Source organism: Rhipicephalus microplus, chromosome 7, assembly GCF_043290135.1.
Source record: "Rhipicephalus microplus isolate Deutch F79 chromosome 7, USDA_Rmic, whole genome shotgun sequence".
NCBI lineage: Eukaryota > Metazoa > Arthropoda > Arachnida > Ixodida > Ixodidae > Rhipicephalus > Rhipicephalus microplus.
In genome coordinates, this window is record NC_134706.1 from 123,474,888 (window position 1) to 123,493,845 (window position 18,958).

The following is an 18,958-nucleotide window of genomic DNA, read 5'->3' on the forward strand; positions in this document are numbered from 1 at the left end:
GCACAAGTGCAACATTAAACCACACAAATTCATTGCAAAGCATAGCAAATACTCCCAGCTCCATTTTTAAGAGCATTACAAACAGCTGTTTTCGTATAGTATTTTTAAGGCACACTTGGGCACACTAACTATAAACAGAAGAGACACGATGGAATAGATAAAACACGTGCGAACTCGAAACCACCAAACGCATTATATCCAACATGAACGCCTGTCCTGTGTGTGTCCTGTCGCTCATCCCGCGCTTGCGCCACTTCTTGCGGTGCTCACTTGCTGTCTTTGGGTTAATTTTATTCTTTCAAACCGTCGGCATTTCGCGTATCGAATTGAGGCGTTTGAGCAGCCGTTGCCATTTTCAACGCTGGCAAGATGTAGTCTCGTTCCCGAGAAGGCACTTTGTGCGGGTCGTGGTTTTGCACATGGGCCACCGACTTTGTCAAGACTTCACACACGGGTGATGGTGGCTGCTTGGTTGTAACCTAACCTGCTCTGTGCGTTTTCACAGTAGGTATGTTGACTAAGGATGCTTCACTATTGCCGTTCATTACTGCCGCACGAATGACCCCCCCCCCCGTGTCGTTCTATTACTGCATCGCAATCTCTTTTATTATTATCATGATCATCATCATCAGCATCAGGAGCAGCAGACGCCTGTCTACGCTCATCGCAGGGCAGAGGCCTCTGCCGTGTCCCGCCAATCAACCAGGCCTCGCACTTTCGGCACCCACTTTATACCTTCAAACTTAAACTCCGTCGACAAATTGCACATCGTCATAGCTGATCTTGACACGGAAAGCAGTTGAGTATATCTTGGAATAATATGCATAAAACAGTCGCGCAACAGTCTCGGCAACAGTCGCGGCAAGAAAACAGCGTTTTGAGATAGGTGCGGATACACTGGAAGTCATAAATAATATGTGTACTTTGGACAGGAAACAATGAGAAGGGGGGGGGCACATTCAACTAGCATTTTATAACTATGAACGGTAGTCTACCTCTGTTCCTTAAGGGAAAGGTATATAACAACTGAATCTTACGGGTAATTAACTAAAGAGCTACCTGGAGGCTCACAAAGAAAGTTCAACGTAAATTGAACACGACGCAGCAGCCCCGAATGTTTCCTATACACAAGCAGCGAATACCATTGGAGAGATCGTGTCTCCCTGCCTTTTGCCCTTTTTTATTACGGTGACTGCGAATTCACGTTATAGATCTTCCAGTATGGTTATATAGGCTACCACAATGCCGCTATTCTGCAGTGCATGCATGACTGTTGATATCTACGCCAAGTCAACTGCCTTCTCGTAATCTATGAAGGCTATGTATAGGGCTAGGTAGTATTCCATGCGTTTTTTATCACCTGAATAATACTTTAAATATGGGCTATTGTTTAGTAGTCTGGAAAAAATGCGGCTTCGTTCTTTGGTTGAGTGAAACAATGTCGTATTAATTCTTTTAGCGAATGTTTTTTTTTAAATTGATTATATATAATGGACAGTAAGCTGATCGACCTGTACGTTTTCAAGTTTTCGACGTCTCCCTTCTTATAGATTAAGATGGCGTTGGCGTTCCTCCAAGATGCTGGTATCCTCCTCGTCATGAAACACTTCGTGTACTGGGTGGCCAGTTTTTCCCTAACACAATCTAACCACTGTCCTTCAATAGGTCTGATGTTACCTGATCCTCACCAGCGGCTTTGCGATTTGGCATTCCCTCTCGGGCTTCTTCATTAGGGGGTTCAAAGGATTTACCCCGACTTCAGTTAGATTTAGTTTGTTGGCACCTTACGTGGTGTTCGCTTCCACTGTTATTTTTTCTTGTTATTCCCGAGCAGCCGGCTGTTTAATATTTGGGTCTTGTTTCAAACGTTTTGAATCGTTCAGCCCCTGCGCTCCTTGATGTTTCTCACGATTAAGTCTTACGGGGGCTATAGAAGATGAGTTTGCCATCGTAGACGAGCCTGCAATAAATGAGGGCAGGCTGGAAACATACAATAATGATTGGGGTTTGAGGTTCCAAAACTACCATGTAATTACGAGGGACGCCGCAGTGGTGGACTGCGGAAATTTCGAACTGCCGTTGTTCAACGTGTACCTAGACGTAATTAAACGAGCTTCAAGCATTCTCTCCCCTATCAAACATGCTGAGGGCGCTCCCATGCACTTTCTCGCCAGATATTATTGGTAATAAAAATTCCCAGTCTATAGACTGCATCTTTCACAGCTTCCACAAAGTGGTGTTATAATAAATGCATGAAATATGCTTTACAAATGTCAACACGTGAAATTAAACGCCGCTGAAAGCGGGGTTTTTCGCAACGTCTGATAAAACGAATTTGCCTCAACAATGCCCATTGTATTTGGCACCTTTGTCATTCAAGAAGACTGATTCCAAAATAGGATATGGAATGTCGAACTGAAAGGCAGGTGTAATATTTACACCTGCCGCGTGTGAAAATGTCACCAAGTCAATGCTATTCGATAGGAAGATGAACGGCATTTAAACATCGGTGAATCGTCTCATCTAGGCTTCTCAGGCAAGAAGCACCATGAAGGCCATCGTCAGCATTGCTGTCGCTCTGACGCTTGTCGCCCAGTGCGGCTTCGCCCAATGCGGTGGGTCTTAATTTCATATCTCACAACTTGCACCACAATACCAACAAGTTCGGAAGTTACCATTTAATATGGTATACTGCGTCTTGTTACTGATTACCCTACTCATTGTCGATTTCCCGTCTTCATTCAATCTTTCAACTAATACGTAATCAAAATTGAATGTAGGCGCGTAGGCTTGTACCACCTTTACACTGTATATCTTATCAAGTTTAATTACTATACTTGCCACCCTTTCATTGATGTTGTAGTATTACGCTATTTTACCAGCTATATTTCTATGAATAAGGAACCCCAGCCCCAGTTCTCTTGTGTCAGCCAGTTCACGATAGCAAAAAACTCGCCCATTCTGTAGCACTGCATAGGCTTAATCTGTCGTCCTAACATCACTGAGCCCCATTGCATGCCATTTAACACCCTCTAGTTCTTTGAGTAACACGACTACACTTGCCTCACTAGATAAAGCTCTAGCTTTTGAGGTTACCAAGCTCGGTTTTCAATGGCGGCCTGTCCGGATCCAGGGATTCTTAGCACCCTCTGCAGCATCACAGATTTGACCGCCGTCGTGGCCAGCTACTTCACAGCCACTGGGGACTGAGGGCCGAGGGTTAATTGGCATATCCCTGTGGGAGGTAGTGGGTGACTTCAGTACCAAAATAGGGCAGCAGCAAGCTAGAGAGCAGGCAGTAGGAGAATAATACATCGGTAATAGAAATGCCAGAGAATAGTTATTAGTAGAATTTGCAAAACGCAATAATTTACGAATCTTAAATTCTATTTAACTAAAACCAGTGAACCATAACAGAAAATGAAGGAGCCCTTGTGACGAAAGTGAGAACTAAATCGACGTTATACTGAGTGCACATCCAGGCATCATGCACGATACGGAAGTGCTTGGCAATGTACGACGCAGTGATCGTAGAATGGTAAGGTGTCGAATTCGCCATGACTAGAAAGAAAGAACGGCAGAGACAGATACGCAAGAAGCCGATCCCTGAGTTAGCGCTTAGAGGGAATTTACAGGAATTCAGAGTCGCTTTAGAACAGATACTCGTGTGTAATGGGGGAAACCGGGCTTAGCGTTGATGCAATTATTTGTAATTTGATGAGTATAATACGAAGTGTGCAGTCGAATTTGGAGGCACGGTAGTTAGACAGGGCACTAGCAAGCTGTCCCAGGAGACAATGAACCTGAATAAAAAAAGGCGAAAACATAAAAGTCTTGTACGCAACATCCAAAAAAGAACTGGAAGAACTTTCAAACAAGCGTAAGGTATCCGACGTAAGGAAGCATAACGAGGGGAGAATCGAATATACTCTAAGGAACGAAGGAGGTGTCAAAGCAGTGAAGATAATACCTGCGATAGGCAAAATCGAGATGTATGCACTAAGGGATAAGGAAGGCAAAGTAACTAACAATATGAATGGGATCGCTAAAGTAGCGGAGGAGTTTTGCAGGGTTTTGCACAGTAGCCGCGAGAACCACGACCATATTGTAAGAACTAGCAGTACCCCAGCTAACATCCCATGACTAATGACAGAAGTCAGAAAAGCCTTGAGGGGATTGCAAAGAGGCAAAGCTGTTCGTGAGGATGAGATAACATGACATTTTCTGAAAAGGAAGGCAGATTGTATTAGAAAAACTGGACACCCTCTTTATACAGTGTCTTCTGACGATAAGGGTATCAGAAACTTGGAAGGCAGCTAATATCATCTTAATTCACAAGAAGTCGTACGACAAATACTTGAAGAATCACAGGCCTATCAGCTTTCTACCCGTCATATCAAGCTTTTTACAAGTGTAATTGCTAATGGAATTAAGAAAACAAATAAATTCAATCAACCAATGGATCAAGCAGGGTGTCGCAGCAGCTACTGAACAATCCGCCGCAATAATACTCTCAATCACAGAATTCAATGCTTAGAATACACCCAACAACTATAAATCACCTTCATTGATTTTTTTTCTTTGGTTCTTACGTGAAACACCCTGTATACTCATTCGCTGTCATATTTCATCGTGGAACTGCCTTAATATTTGACTTGAGTATATATTGTGACTTTTTTTCCTAGGTCCTTGTACAGTCCCTTTCATATGTCCACTAAAAACAGGTAAGCAGGATAGAAGTTGCATTAGTGTGAATAGCAGTCATTTCCGGCGATGCATTTTACCACGTACAATACATCTCGGAAGCTTCTGAGTGCAATTGCTCTATTTAAAAAGAAAGGAAGAAAGATTGCACATTGGTGATTGCGTTATTAACAAACACTTTACGCACGCCTGTAGGTAGAATATTAAAAATCACTCCACTTTTATTTCCTCATTTAACAGCTAGCTCTGCCTATTTCCGTCTGATTCAAAAGAGTTAGCTGCCAGCCTTACTTCACATGACATTGTATTTTGTTGCTGTCTCGTGCATTGCATGGTCCTTGCACTGAAACTGTGTTTTTCATCTTGTTTGCGGACTTACATTAGGAAATTGTTCTTTACATCAGTAGTGGTAGGAAAGATTGTTTATTCGAGTTGATGACAACGCAGAAACACATGAATAATTGCTCGAGAACTAAAATTTCTCGTATAGATTGACAACTTCCTAAACTGGGTCTTTATTAGATCGAGTTCCAGCTGTACCATGTATCCGACAAGATATAATGCCGCTGTAGCAACTCGCCGTTTGGTGACGTCAATATTTCTGCATGAGAACACCAGAATACAGCGTGATACCTTGTGAGCTGTGCCGTAGTGATCGTCAGTGAATAGTCATAGCATGACAAATAGAAATTTTCGGTGAAGCCTGTGCAACATTGCCAATTATGACATACAGCTTTATATCTTATCTTCGTTGCGTAGCCTGCTAATACAAAAATTATTAAATTGCTAAAACGGAAAATATTACAGCGTGAAGTGATCTAAGTGACCAAGTTTATTCATGCGTGCATTTGCACACACTGCCAACAAAATTTTTTGGCTGACCTTTCAAGCTATCCCTAATTGGTGCAAGCACCGAAATGTATGAGCTTTGTGTGTTTTCTTATTGAAACTAGCTGGAGAAAATACTCCTGTATATAAAAACAAAAAACAGGTTGTGTAGAATTTTTCGCACTTTCAAGACGTTAAGTTAGGTTGAGCTGAATTTCTTTGTTTGCTACATATAGTCGCACAGCAAGCAGTTCTGTGAACTAAAAGTTGCATTAAACAGCTTGAAGAATGCAATAAATATCCAGCTTTGCTGTTTTAGCAAGACTTCTCATTTAAAAAAAACGAGGAGTACAAATGCTACACTGAAAAAAAGTATAGAAAAAGCAGAATAGTATGGCAGATATATTTAACAAAGTATATTCTAAATAGAAGTCTTACAGAGTGCATGCTCAATGCCACAGTTATTTTCAAATGATTTAGTGTATTTCGCAAGCAATAACATAGTGCCTCAAAACGATAGACCTATTCATGTTTCTGAACAACAATAGGCGCCGTGGATACATGTCGGTTTGTTGTAGTGGCGTCACGGCGGGTAGGCTCTGCCCAGCCAAAAGCGCACTACGGCCCTCTAAATTCACGTGACTACTAGAGCAGACGGGGGAAAAGCTGCCCCTGAGCATGGTGCGTCTGGACACAGGCGTCGTTTTGAACGCCTCCCGCATGTCTACCAGTGGCGGCCGCCATAGATTAGGTTCCAGTGGACATATGAGCCTAGTTTGACGTGTAGCTCTAGCTTTGAGAACCTTACCAAAACATGAAGTATTTTAACGGTGTTGACATTTGCGAAATTTCAACGTCGTTGCAGCAGTGTAAGTCACAAGGGAACATTTTGATTTGTTAACTAACGCAAGACGACAGACCCAGTTCAACAACAAGCTATATAGCGTACATTATGCAAATGCATGGTGTAAAAATACATTGACATGAATTGTTAAAGTAAACCCTCATATATAACAAATGTGTCAAATTTATTCCGGCAATCAGTGACACGTGCGAAGTTATCCAGGGTGATCTCGGCGGCACTCATCCTCAATGCGCGTGCGATGATAATTCAACTACATGCTGTGGACAATGCTGGTACGTACCTGTCAGCTCAGCGGCTCAACTCGTACGCTCCATTCGAGGCCGCTGAATGCGTAGAGACCGTAAAAAGACTCGGAATGCATCCCGTTTACTGTTTTCCTGTGAATTCTCACAGGCGTGAAAGTCTTGTGAAGCGCGCGCACCGCACCAAGAACAGCCCTGCCCGATACACTTGTGTAAGGTGTGTCCTCATAGCTGCTATTAAACAGAAAAAGCGTAGTCTAAGTCGATACTATCGTTCGCTGCCGCCTTTTCAAATGAACCGTGTACCCACAATTAGAAACTTATGCTTCATGACCAAGTGACATATTTATTTGAAGCGAGTATAACGAAACCCTTTAGGTGCGTCTAAGACTTCTGTTAGGCGCTGCGCCATGCTCCCTGCCAGGCTGCAGAAATCAGGTGCCTTCTTCTAAAAACTACCACCACCGAGACATCTGCCATTATAGCCACGATGTTAAGCGCGAAAAATTATTCGCTTATCTTCACATATGGCAATGTTTTTCACAACGCTAACGTGCTCTGAGGCAAACATGCTCGCTATGTCTGCACAGGCTTATTGCGAAAATGTGGTATGGCACACCACAAATACAAATGCTTGACCAAGCTAATGGTTTTTACTGAGTAAGCCGCTCAAAAAGCAGAACCACAGAACTGACGTCAAAGGCAAATTCTCACATGGCTAATTTTCTTGCGATGGTTTTTGTAAACAGACTACAGAAAATAAAAGAGCTAGCCCATTGTTTTCGTGCGTTCCTAAGCAACAAAATCGCACCATCTTCCCAATGATAACCCTGATGGGATGCAAAGCAGCAGCGTTGCGCACGGATGTCGTAACGGGTTGAATGGTGCAACGGCGCCATTCGCCAACGGGATCGGCTTCGATAAACGTCATAACGCCGGTCACGGCCGGGTTAGGCCTACTCGCTTCAAAGGGTGTTTCAGCGGGTGAACGAGCGTCGTCTTCTGGCGTCTTCACCATCGCAGATAAACGAGTCGAAAGAGTGTTACGAGGCCCCGAAACTCTCAAATTTAAATGATCACCTGTATGGGGCAAAAAATATACAGCAGCGCCTTAGAGTTTCCCACAATACTTACTAGAGGGAACTTTGGCGCTAGTGTCTAAGGGAGCTACAACGCACAACGCTTCAGCGAGCATGGGAATGATGAGTAGTACAACATTTGTCTATTATTCGTACTTCTTGCCTGGCTTTGGCTTCATGTGTGTTCGTGTGGCTTGAAGCTGTTTTCTTACGAAACAAGTATTGCCAAATGTTCAGCGGTTGGGCTTCACCATTTTATTTTTTAGACTTACTTTCCAAATCGGCTGGCAAAGTTCAAAAGCATTCAATCTTTCTTTCAAAACAAAACCGAAACACAGCAATAAACGAAGCCGCAAGTACGATTCACCGCCAGCAAGTACGAATACTAGGCAAATGTGTGTACTACCCTAAATTCCCATAGTCACTGAACGATCGCAGCGCCACATTGCCTTCTAGTTAATTTTGAGAAACTCTATGAGCAGCGCGTTTTTTCTTCAAAGACCCAGAGTAGATCTACTAATCCTTCTCGCCACTCGCGCTATTGCACTTTCATGTAAGGGCCGCCCTCATAGGGGCCAAGTTTCAATGCTAAAGTGATCGGATACTACATGTTTTCGTATCGCTACACATAAAAAACAATTATTTCTTAGAGCAAGTAGTTTTCTTAAACATTTGCTACGTCATCAATCTTTTGTAATAGTTTTTGCTCCAGCTGACTCGTAGTCAGCAGCAGTCTATCGACATCATAATCCTCATTTCAAAATATACGACGGCCAACGGTAGCGATGGCAGGTAACGGCTCCCGGTACATTCGAATGTTTCTTGCACTCTTTCGTTTCACTGTAAATATTTTGAGCCACTGCCAGCCGACACATTCTCTTTTTCTATTTCAATTCTGTTTATTTTTACTCGTTCGAATGCTTTCGCTGCAGTTTACCAGAAGGGGGCAATGGAATGAGCGAGGCGGCCACGCCGCATCTCACCCGACTCTCTGGTGTGTGTGTGTGTGTGTGTGTGTGTGTGTGTGTGTGTGTATGTGTGTGTTTGTGTGTGTGTGTGTGTGTGTTTGTGTGTGTGTGTTTGTGTGTGTGTGTGTGTGTGTGTGTGTGTTTGTTTGCGTGTGAGTGTTCATGTTCATCAGTACACGCATTTAAGTCACACGTCGCCGCCCCGTTACCAATATCCATTCAATATCCATGCCGTGACTGGGCTGGGCCTTCCGCGCAGACCTGGCATTTTTGTCACCCTGGTTAGGTATCTTACCAGTAAAATTATTGATCTTTTTGTCGGCCTTAAACGAAACGTTATTGAAGGGATATCAGTATGGAGGATCAGAATAGTTGAAAGGGCAGTCGCAAATTGGCATTTGTCACTCATCCTAAGGGCACATATAGGGTGGGAGAAACATTGAAAAAAATAACTTTATTGTTTTCTTTGCAATCAAGGAGGGGTGCCTCTTTGTGCGCATTTTCCACACTCAAGGTTTTTTCAAACAGCATCTTTTTTGGCTCAAAACCAGTTTTTCTCGGAAGCAAGTGGCGAATGAAAACGCACCCTAGAGAAAGCTTCTCGTATTCGCTCTGTCCGTTTGGTCTATTTTTTAATAAAAAATTTCATGCGCGAAATAACTGTCTACAGTCAACTGTCTAAAGGAAATAGTCAGGTAACTTCTAAGGCAGTCCGAAGACACTGTGCTCTATTTTGACCACACTTCGTCTTTGGAGCGCATCGGTTCGCACATGTACTTACAGCTCTTCGCTTTAGTAAACCATGTGTTTGTCGTACTTGCCGAGAAGCTTAGATGCTAGGATTAAATAAAGTTTTCAGCCAGAGTAAATCTTGCAGATACCATAGAGTTTCATTGTTGACGTGAATACATGTCAGTGATCTTTTGAAGCACTGAATGCTGAACGAGCAAGCAATGCAGCCTTTGTTGAACCTTTCACAAATTTCCGCGTTTATCGAAGCGCATCACGTTCATCATGACAACAGGTGTGCTATAATGGCCATGCGATTCAATAAATTACCACATGAGAACACGCAAGTCTGAGTGCTGAGTTAATGGAAATTGAGTCACAGAATCTTTGCTGTCTTTGTTAAGGTAGAGTCTCAAGAATTAAGACAGTGCATATTGTTCTTTTCATTTATTTGTACTAGTACTACACCAGCCTAAATACGAAATAGTTAAAATTGAATCCTGGTGAAACAACAGTCGTTTCACTGGTGAACGTTGACCACATCCGGCGATACGTTGCGGATAGATCTACATGACAAGTGATAAATTGAATTCGATCATCATTACGGAACTTGTAGCTAATAAATAAAGTAGGGCAACAACGTTTCGAACAAAGTGGGACGCAATAGCAGAGCGGCAAAAACTTTCTTTGAAGGAGGATGACAGAAATTCAAGACGTTCTTTAAGTACAAATGCATAACGAAGACTAGTTTATTTACCCATGTAGAACGCTCTCGTCAATAGGAAAGGAAAACGTAGAAAAGAAACATGCAGAGGAACACAAGTATGCACATAGTCAAAAAGAGTTTCCCGCGCACCCCGCACGCACTCATTTTTTTGTGCAACTGAGGGACATAATGCTGTTGGTCCCCGCGGCTTGCAGTCTTTTTTTCCACAGGCGGCCATGTAACTGTGATGCGGGTTCTTGTTGCTGATTTGTTTCTCCCGGGCTGAGCCTCAGAGAGTTTTGTTAATAAGGACAAAGCCGTTCGGTTTCCAAGAAACACACAAAAAGTTTAATTGAAAAGAAAAAAAAGGCAAAGATTCCTCACAAAACAAAACACTTAATAAACAGTTGACTGGACATGACGAAACACATCTGTAAACACCCAACAAAAACGTTCAAAGTCAGTAACTAAACCTAACGTTCGAAAGGGGCTGAGTGATGGGAGTAGCGCAAGAGTATCGGTGCAGTCTCACCCACAAGTTGGTTTTCGGCGGTGATGAGAAACCGGAACGCCGTGACTCCTGCGTCACTGCGTGGGCTGGACGAGGACGAGGGAACGCTGGCTGCTGGCGACACGTCGAAAAGCCCTACCAAATCGTGGTGGTTTCGGCTTGAGGAGCGTGGACACGCCGGAGACGGGAGAACGCAGGCTGGTGGCGACACGTCCGGGAACTAGGGTCGACCTAGTCAAGCAGCTGGGCGCACAGCTCGGGCCCGGAGCCCGACGGCTGTAGCTCGCCTGCCGGAACCGAAGTCCGCAGGCTCTGGAAAGGAGTTCAAGATCGGATGGCCACGGTCCTTTGGAGCGGGAACCCGACAGCAGGAGGCCCCGGCCGGTGGAAGTCCTGTAGGCTCGGGTCCGGAACCCAACGGCCCATCATCAGCGCCCGGTCCGGTGACGACCTTCCGCTTGCACTGCCTGCCTCGAATTCCCCTTGCTCTGGTCTCCCCAGGCTCCTGCTTCAGCTCTGGCCCACTTGTCTCGTTCTCATTGGAGATACTACTGTTTCGTGGTGTCAAGCCATTGGGCCTTGAAATCTCCGTGTTCGCTGCCCATTGGATGTTTTACCTTTTGTTTACTTCACGTCCTGCCACGCATCCTCGTGCTTGACGCTCTTTAACGTCGTCATTCTTGTTTAAGCAGCACCGCACGTGCACTCTGGTATTTCTCCTTTTGTTTTTTTTTTTTCCGTGACGCGCACTTTTCGAAGGCGCGCACTTTGAACGCGCACCACACATCACATACGCCCCCCTTTTATTCAAGTTTTTTTTTTAGAAAAAAAAACTGCCGATGAGTGCGCGTTCTGCACTACGTCACAATTAAACCACATATTTGCACCACGCAGTTCAACACATCACCGGGCTACAGTTCGCTACATCGTCCAAATGTCCACACTTAAACTTTAGATTCACCCAATTGCATTTAAAAGTTCTGAAACCCGGAATAAACCTTTTTACTACAAAATCGACTATGGACAAAGCTACTTGTGTCCGCATCTAAAAGTCGAAGTCCAGAAAGAGCTACCGGTTTTCTAACCCTACACTCAGGTTATCGCGTCCCAAACCAGACGCACTGCCCTTCTCGCGCGTTTCGAAAGTAACTGTGGCAAACATGCTTTTATGCACTTTCGCTGAAACGCGTGTCTGCGCCCCCGCCGGCCACATGAACGCTTACCGGTCACAGAGGAACAGGGCGCGGTCTCGAGCCGTCGGCGTCGACGCGAAACGCACTGAGACACGAATGTCCAAATGCCACAATCTCTCACACAAATGCTTTCTTTTAATTCACCATCTAATGAACACAAGCTCGGGGTGCCCTCAGCAAGCCCAAACGCTCCGACAAGCGTGTGAGGTTCCTGGATTCTTGAGAAGGGATGCCGTTGTGCTCGGTCATTATACAGCTCATCTTGAGTGGACTTAATTATAGGTTCAAAACCAATCACGTTCTCAGGTTCAAGACCCTGTCTGGCATTCTCCATACCTACTATCGAGCCCACCTCCGATTCGATACTGTTTATTTTGAAGAGTGCTTCAGCACTCCCATCGTGTTTTCTCGGACAGATAGCAGTTACGCTATCCTGTGAACTAGAATCCCCTCTCTCTCTGAGTGAGATATACGTATGGTCTAGGACCATTGACGTGGTGCCTGCTGCTACCTCTGTCGGTACAAAACAATCAGTGGCCACTATATCAGAGCCTTCATGGCATTCGCTGCCATCTTCCCAATGACGTTCTAGCGCTCCTTCCATGGAGCTATTGAGAGGTAGCCCTACCCCTTCCCGAAATGTGCTCGGCCTTTGAGACGTTCTGATACACACCTCATTCTGAATGGAACTTCTTTGTTCCCTGCTATCGAAGCTTTGCTCCACAACATTTTCCACAGCTTCTAGGTCGCCCATATCCAGGCGCTCTTCTTCATAGGTGCTTGGCCTCTCAGAGGTCCCCAAGCAGCTAACGGAAGTAATATGTTCCCAGCCAGAGAAGCTTTCCGTCGCTTCAACAAACTCCTCATGACTCCTGCCTTCTTGGCTGTCCACCTCTCTGCCTTCCTCTATCTGAGCTTCTCGCTCCGAAGTAAGGCTGTCGCGAGGCTCGAGGCCAACCTTGCAGGAATCGACTTCCCTCCAGCAAACGCTGCTATCGGAGCAAACATTCACCGCTTGCTCGACCTTCTGCATCGCCAGCTGCCCCCTTTTCGCCATCGCAAGCTCGAGTCGCCGCTCGAAGTCCACCCTCTCTAATTGGAGCTGCTGCTTCAGTATGCGTGTCTGACGCTCTAGCAACACTTTATTTTCACGCGTTACGCGCTCTAGCTCCTCCTTCTTAGCTCTAAGCACCAATTCAAGCTTTTCCTTCGCCGCCTTTCGTTCTGCAGCCCGTTGCTCACGCTCCCTCTCCATCCGCTCCTCGTACCATACTCTAAACTCCGCTCCCGTCAGTCCCATTTTATCCGCCAACTCAATTAACTCCCACGTGTTCGTCATCGTGTTAACCGCGTCAAAAAAATCTACTGGAAAAACAAACGACTTTGTCCTGTCGCTGCGGACGCCAATTTGTGATGCACGTCCTGTCGCGGACGCCAATTTGTGATGCGGGTTCTTGTTGCTGATTTGTTTCTCCCGGGCTGAGCCTCAGAGAGTTTTGTTAATAAGGACAAAGCCGTTCGGTTTCCAAGAAACACACAAAAAGTTTAATTGAAAAGAAAAAAAAGGCAAAGATTCCTCACAAAACAAAACACTTAATAAACAGTTGACTGGACATGACGAAACACATCTGTAAACACCCAACAAAAACGTTCAAAGTCAGTAACTAAACCTAACGTTCGAAAGGGGCTGAGTGATGGGAGTAGCGCAAGAGTATCGGTGCAGTCTCACCCACAAGTTGGTTTTCGGCGGTGATGAGAAACCGGAACGCCGTGACTCCTGCGTCACTGCGTGGGCTGGACGAGGACGAGGGAGAGAGAGAGAGTAAAACTTTATTGAAGGGGAAAGGGAGAGGGGCGTTTTAGAGCCTTTATGGTTGGGGCCCTACGTCCAGGGCTCCACTGGCCTTAGCCGCCCGCCGGACTTGATCCAGTAGTGCGAGCTGCACTCCTGGGTCCGAGCTAGCGAGGTGTGCCTCCCACTGCTCCATACTAGGTGTTAAAGGTTCGCCGAGAAAATTGGTTATGTCGCTTGGTTTACGATCGCACCCCCACGATATGTGGTAGAGAGTCGGTCTTCCGCCGCACCACGGACATACAGCCGGGTAAAGAGTTGGATGTATCGCGTGTAACTTCAGTAGGTGCGGAAATACATCCGTTTGAATTTTTCTAAGGTCAGTGGCCTCTTCCCCATTAAGGGATCTGTGAGGTGTTCCACATTTTTGACGCGTGAAGCGCTGGTGAGCTAGAATCTCCCTAGGTAAAATTGGCATGGTCAATGAAAGAGATGGATTCTCCGCTCGGTTACAAAACGCACGAGCTAGAGCGTCCGCCCTTTCATTGCCTTCGAGACCTGCGTGTCCCGGGCACCAGATCAAGCGATGGTGGTGAGTGAGTTTGGATCCTAGCAGCCTCAGCCCCATTGCTGGAAGGCGGCCCCTTAAAAAGAGCCGGCAGGCTTCCTGGGAGTCGGATAAAATAACTGATGGCTCCCCTCTACGCTCCTGAAACCTTAAGGCTAAGGCTATGGCCATCGTCTCCGCCTTTGTAGCCGAGGTCGTGCGTACGGAGGCACTCGTTAGCAGCGTCATGTTGTTGTCGACAACAGTAATTATGTGTCTCTGCCAATCGAAACTGGCCGCATCGACGTACGCGACATTTGAAGCTGAGCCGAATTGCTTTCGAAGCCAGTTTACCCTCGCAGTACGTCGCTCAGCGTGAAAGTCGTGATGCATATTTTTGGGCACCGGTGCGATTGAGATTCGCCTGCGGACCTCTTGGGCTACGTCGACCAGCTCCTCATCAATGTGCTGTGGGTGGGGCGAAATTCCTATTCTAGTGAGTATCGCCCTGCCTGCTGAAGTTTCACTTAGACGATTCCTCTGAGACATGAGGACTGCGGCACTGAGCTCAGCATAAGTGTTATGTATACCGAGAGCTAGGAGCCGCTCGGTCGGTGTGCTGGTGGGTAGACCAAGTGCTGCCTTAAAAGCGCTTCTAATGAGCACATCCACCTGGCTCTCCTCACTTCTGTCGAGTGAGTGGTACGGTAGGCCATACGTCACTCTGCTCAAAACTAAGGCCTGGACAAGCCGGAGAGTATCCTTTTCTTTCATGCCTTTTTTATGATAAGTGATGCGACGGATCATTCTAGCTATCTGTTTAACCGTAGTCTTTAAGGTGGTTATCGTGTGACTGGCTTTGCCATTGCTTTGGACCCAGAAACCAAGTATACGGGCCTGAGTAACCTCGGCTATGGCATGGCCGTCTACCTGTAAGTTTATGTCACCGTTACTTTTGTAATACTTACTGTGTATTCTTATGAGTTCAGATTTTTCAGGCGCACAGCTCAGCCCACTTTTTCTTGCGAACTCTGCCACAGCTGTCGCAGCAGCCTGGAGGGTCTGCTCTTTCAGCGCCAGTGAACCCTTCGTAGCCCAGAGTGTGATGTCGTCCGCATACAATGTATATCCAAGGTGCGGGATTGCTTCGAGCTCGTGAGCAAGTCTGCGCATAGCTATGTTAAAGAGCAAGGGGGAGATGACTGCCCCTTGCGGTGTGCCTTTATTTGGCATCGAGAACGGCACCGACCTCGTGTCGCCTATCCCAATAGTTGCCGTCCGCCCAGAGAGGAAGGATTTAATGTAGTTAAATGTACGCTTTCCGCAGCCGATTGTGTTGAGTTCAGAGAGAATGGCCTCGTGCGAAACATTATCAAAGGCCCCTTTGAGGTCGAGGGCCAAGACCAAATGTTCGCCTCCCCTGGGTACGCAACTCATGACCTCTTCTTTTAAAAGGAGGAAGGCATCCTGGGTTGAGAGTCCGGAGCGAAAACCAATCATGGTAGCGGGAAACAGATTTTCTTTTTCAATGTAATTTTGAAGCCGTGTCTGTACTACTCGCTCGTAGAGCTTGCCCATGCACGAAGTAAGCGAAATGGGCCGCAGGGCTCCGAGCGATGGTGCTTTACCGGGCTTTGGTATAGTTATTATTTTGGCTTCCTTCCACTCCGGAGGAACGTGACCTTGGGACCAGCAGTGGTCGTTAAGAAATTGCGTTATCTGCTCAAGAACCTCAGTGCTGAGGTTTCTTATCATAGCGTTTGTTATACCATCCGACCCCGGCGCAGAGTTCCGATTGGCTGCCTGGGCTGCCGCGAAAACCTCTTCTTTCGTGATTGCGGCGTCTAATGTGGCATTCTCGCTGCCGATGTACTCTAATGTACATGGCGGAACCACATCAGTACCGATATAACGGTCTTTAAGCGCCTGGATCAACTCTCCGTCGGTGCCGGGGTAGCTGTGTACTATTCTTTGAAGAATGCGGTTCATGGAGGACTTAGATTTGTCCGGCTCCAGCATGGACCTCAGTATCGCCCACGTCTGGCTAGTCCCTAGTGTACCGCGGAGAGAACCGCAAAACTGCACCCAACCATCGGTGGCAAGTTTCGTTGCGTATTCATTCGCTTCCTCCGACAGAGCAGCGATTCGCCTGTAGAGGCAGCGGTTGAGGCGTTGTTTTTTCCATCTCTTGATCAGGCGTCGCCTACTATCCCACATGTGCAATAGGTGCCGGTCTATCGCAGGCGCCTCAACTGTGCGCGCTATTTTCTTAGAGGTGGCATCATGCGTTTCTCGAATGAAAGCAACCCACCCACTGACATCACAGGGCGTTTGCTCCGGCAGAGGGCGCTTTCGAAAGGTCACCCAGTCTGTCATCACAACGTCACCAGCGACACGACGAACTTTTGGTGATGCTATAGAGGTGCTAAGAATATAATGGTCACTACCAAGGTTTTCATCGAGGTTTGACCACGTGGCATTTTTAATGTTGAAGGTGAAGGTCAAATCAGGGTACGTGTCCCTGCTAATGCTATTACCAAGCCTGGTGGGTGCTGTTGGCAGAGTGATAAGGGTAAAACCTAATTTAGACGTGGTGTTCTCTAATAACACTCCCTTGGGTGAATCCCGGACGTAGCCCCAAGCGGTGCTCGGAGCATTAAAGTCGCCCACCACCACTAATTGATCTCTGGTGCCAACGGCTCGAACTGCCTCGTTTAGGAGTGGGCCGAAGTCGTCTTTCCGGTTTTTGGGAGGACTGTATATGTTTAAAATTTTCGTTCGTACTTTTCCTCGTTTTTGTGGGAAGACATCGATAATTTGGTGATTAATGTCAGTCTGATCGTAATGGTCTAGCGCGACTGTCATGAAGTTACTCACCAGCGCTGCAACGCGGGGGTATTTTGGATCGTATAATGTGTAATATCCCTGCAATTTGACGGGACGGTTCCCAACTTCTTGCAGGCATATTACATCAGGTGGGATTAGTGCCGAATGGATGTAATTCTGCAATGCCGCCGCTCGTTTGTGGAACGTGCGACAATTCCACTGCCAGATTTCTAGGTGGTCGGAGTTTTGCGTGGAATTAGTTCGCGCCATGGTGACTACTGCCTTTATTGGGGGGTGTCTGCTTTCTCCGTGATTCGACGGTCCTTCGGTAGTGGACTGCTCGCGGAGGTAACACTGACCCGCTTGTTGATGGCACGCTGAATGCCTACAACTGAGTCATTAACGTATCGTCTTTGTTGTTCCGTTTCTGCTGCAAACTCTTTCCTGTACTCCGAAAACATTTGATGCATTTGCTGCATCATCTGCTCTCGGAGTTCAGACGCTGCTCGTTGCTGTTGTGATTGGAGTTCTCGCATTAAGTTCCGCAAGCTCTGCAACTGTTCCCCCATCTGTAACTGGCTAACGTGGGCCTCCTCGCTAAACCTCTGAGGTATGTCTACTTTCGCCGTTCCTCCCTCCAAAGAGTGGGCTACGGTTGCCCTGGAGATAGCATGAGTGGCGTTGTTGTTCGCCTCTAAGGCGTTAAGCCTGGCTTCAAGTTTGGTTTCTAAAGATGATATGATTTTGTGGAACTCCCGGCGTTCCTCCTTAATCTGGCATCGAAGTTTCTCGTTTTCTAAAGCAAGCTGCTTATTCTCGGCAACCATTTTCTGATATTCGGGATTCTCAATTAAGGGAGCAGATGGAGTCACAATCCTCGCCCAGCTCACCGTGTTTGCTGGCTGGCAGGCGGCTGCCTCCGTCCCCTCTTTGGGCGGCGTCAAGATTTGTACCAGCGCTGTCTTCTTCTGCTGCTGATGCTGCTGCTGTTGCTGCTGCTGCTGTTGCTGTTGCTGTTGCTGCTGTTGCTGCTGCTGCTGCTGTTGTTGTTGCTGCTGCTGTTGCTGCTGTTGGTGCTGCTGCTGATGCGGCTGTTTGTTGAGTCGTTTTCTGGACGCAGACTGGGCTCGACCCTTTGAGGAAGCCCGTGACTTGGATCTTGAACGTGAGCGTGATTCCACTGACGAGTCCCGCTCGGAGCTGAACCAGCGTGGATGGTGCCTCCGTTTTGGCTGATCCACTCGGGACCTCCTAGGCGGAACGTGTTTAAGCTTCTTCTTGCACATTTTGTCACCTGTCATATGGTCCTCACCACATATCACGCACTTAGGGGTACACGCGTGTCCTTGTGCGGGTTCACGTGTTCCACACGTGGAGCATACATTGGCGTCGGGCGTTGGGCACACGTCAGTTCGATGCCCTGTGGAGTGGCATACCTTGCAAGCCTGCCTCGTAGGCTTGTGGGGATAACAGATGGCTTCCGCTCCCATGAAATAGACGCACCTAGGCAGTGTGCTGCCCGTGAAGGTAATGATGGCGGTCTTCGTAGATCCGAGCATGCGTGCCCGCTCAATCTTGACCCCCTGTGTTCTCACACGGAGATTCGCCATGAGTTCTGCTTGAGAAGTCCCCGACGGAATACCATGGACTATGCCTCGTAGGACGTCCTCAGGATCCGCCACATACGAGTTGAATGAGTGCACTCGTCCCCTGATATTCAGATGCGTGATCTCTCGCAGCTCTTTGGCTACATGCTCGTGGGGCGTCGATACGATGATAATATTCGAGCCCGGGTGGACGCGCAGCATGAAGCTACCACCGTCGAAGTGTCGGTGGCAAGCGTCTATTACAGCGGTGGAAAGTTCGTAGCCGAGTATGTCTTTTACGGCGAGGCCTTTGTGAGGCCTAAGGATGATCTTTATGTCGTCCTTTGGCAGGGGCGGGAGCGGACGGCGACTTCTCGTACGA

General features: G+C 46.8%; 1 protein-coding gene across 1 annotated transcript in view; it reads left to right on the plus strand.

Moving 5' to 3' along the window:
* The first annotated feature begins 2,493 nt into the window (after window positions 1-2,493).
* The window catches only part of LOC119179934 (uncharacterized), a 38,128-nt gene continuing 21,663 nt past the window's right edge, over window positions 2,494-18,958 (plus strand). The window contains exons 1-2 of the mRNA XM_075869629.1: window positions 2,494-2,615; window positions 4,686-4,724. Coding sequence (XP_075725744.1) covers window positions 2,549-2,615; window positions 4,686-4,724 — 106 coding nt within the window. The 5' untranslated portion in view covers window positions 2,494-2,548. The remainder of the gene's footprint in view (window positions 2,616-4,685; window positions 4,725-18,958) is intronic.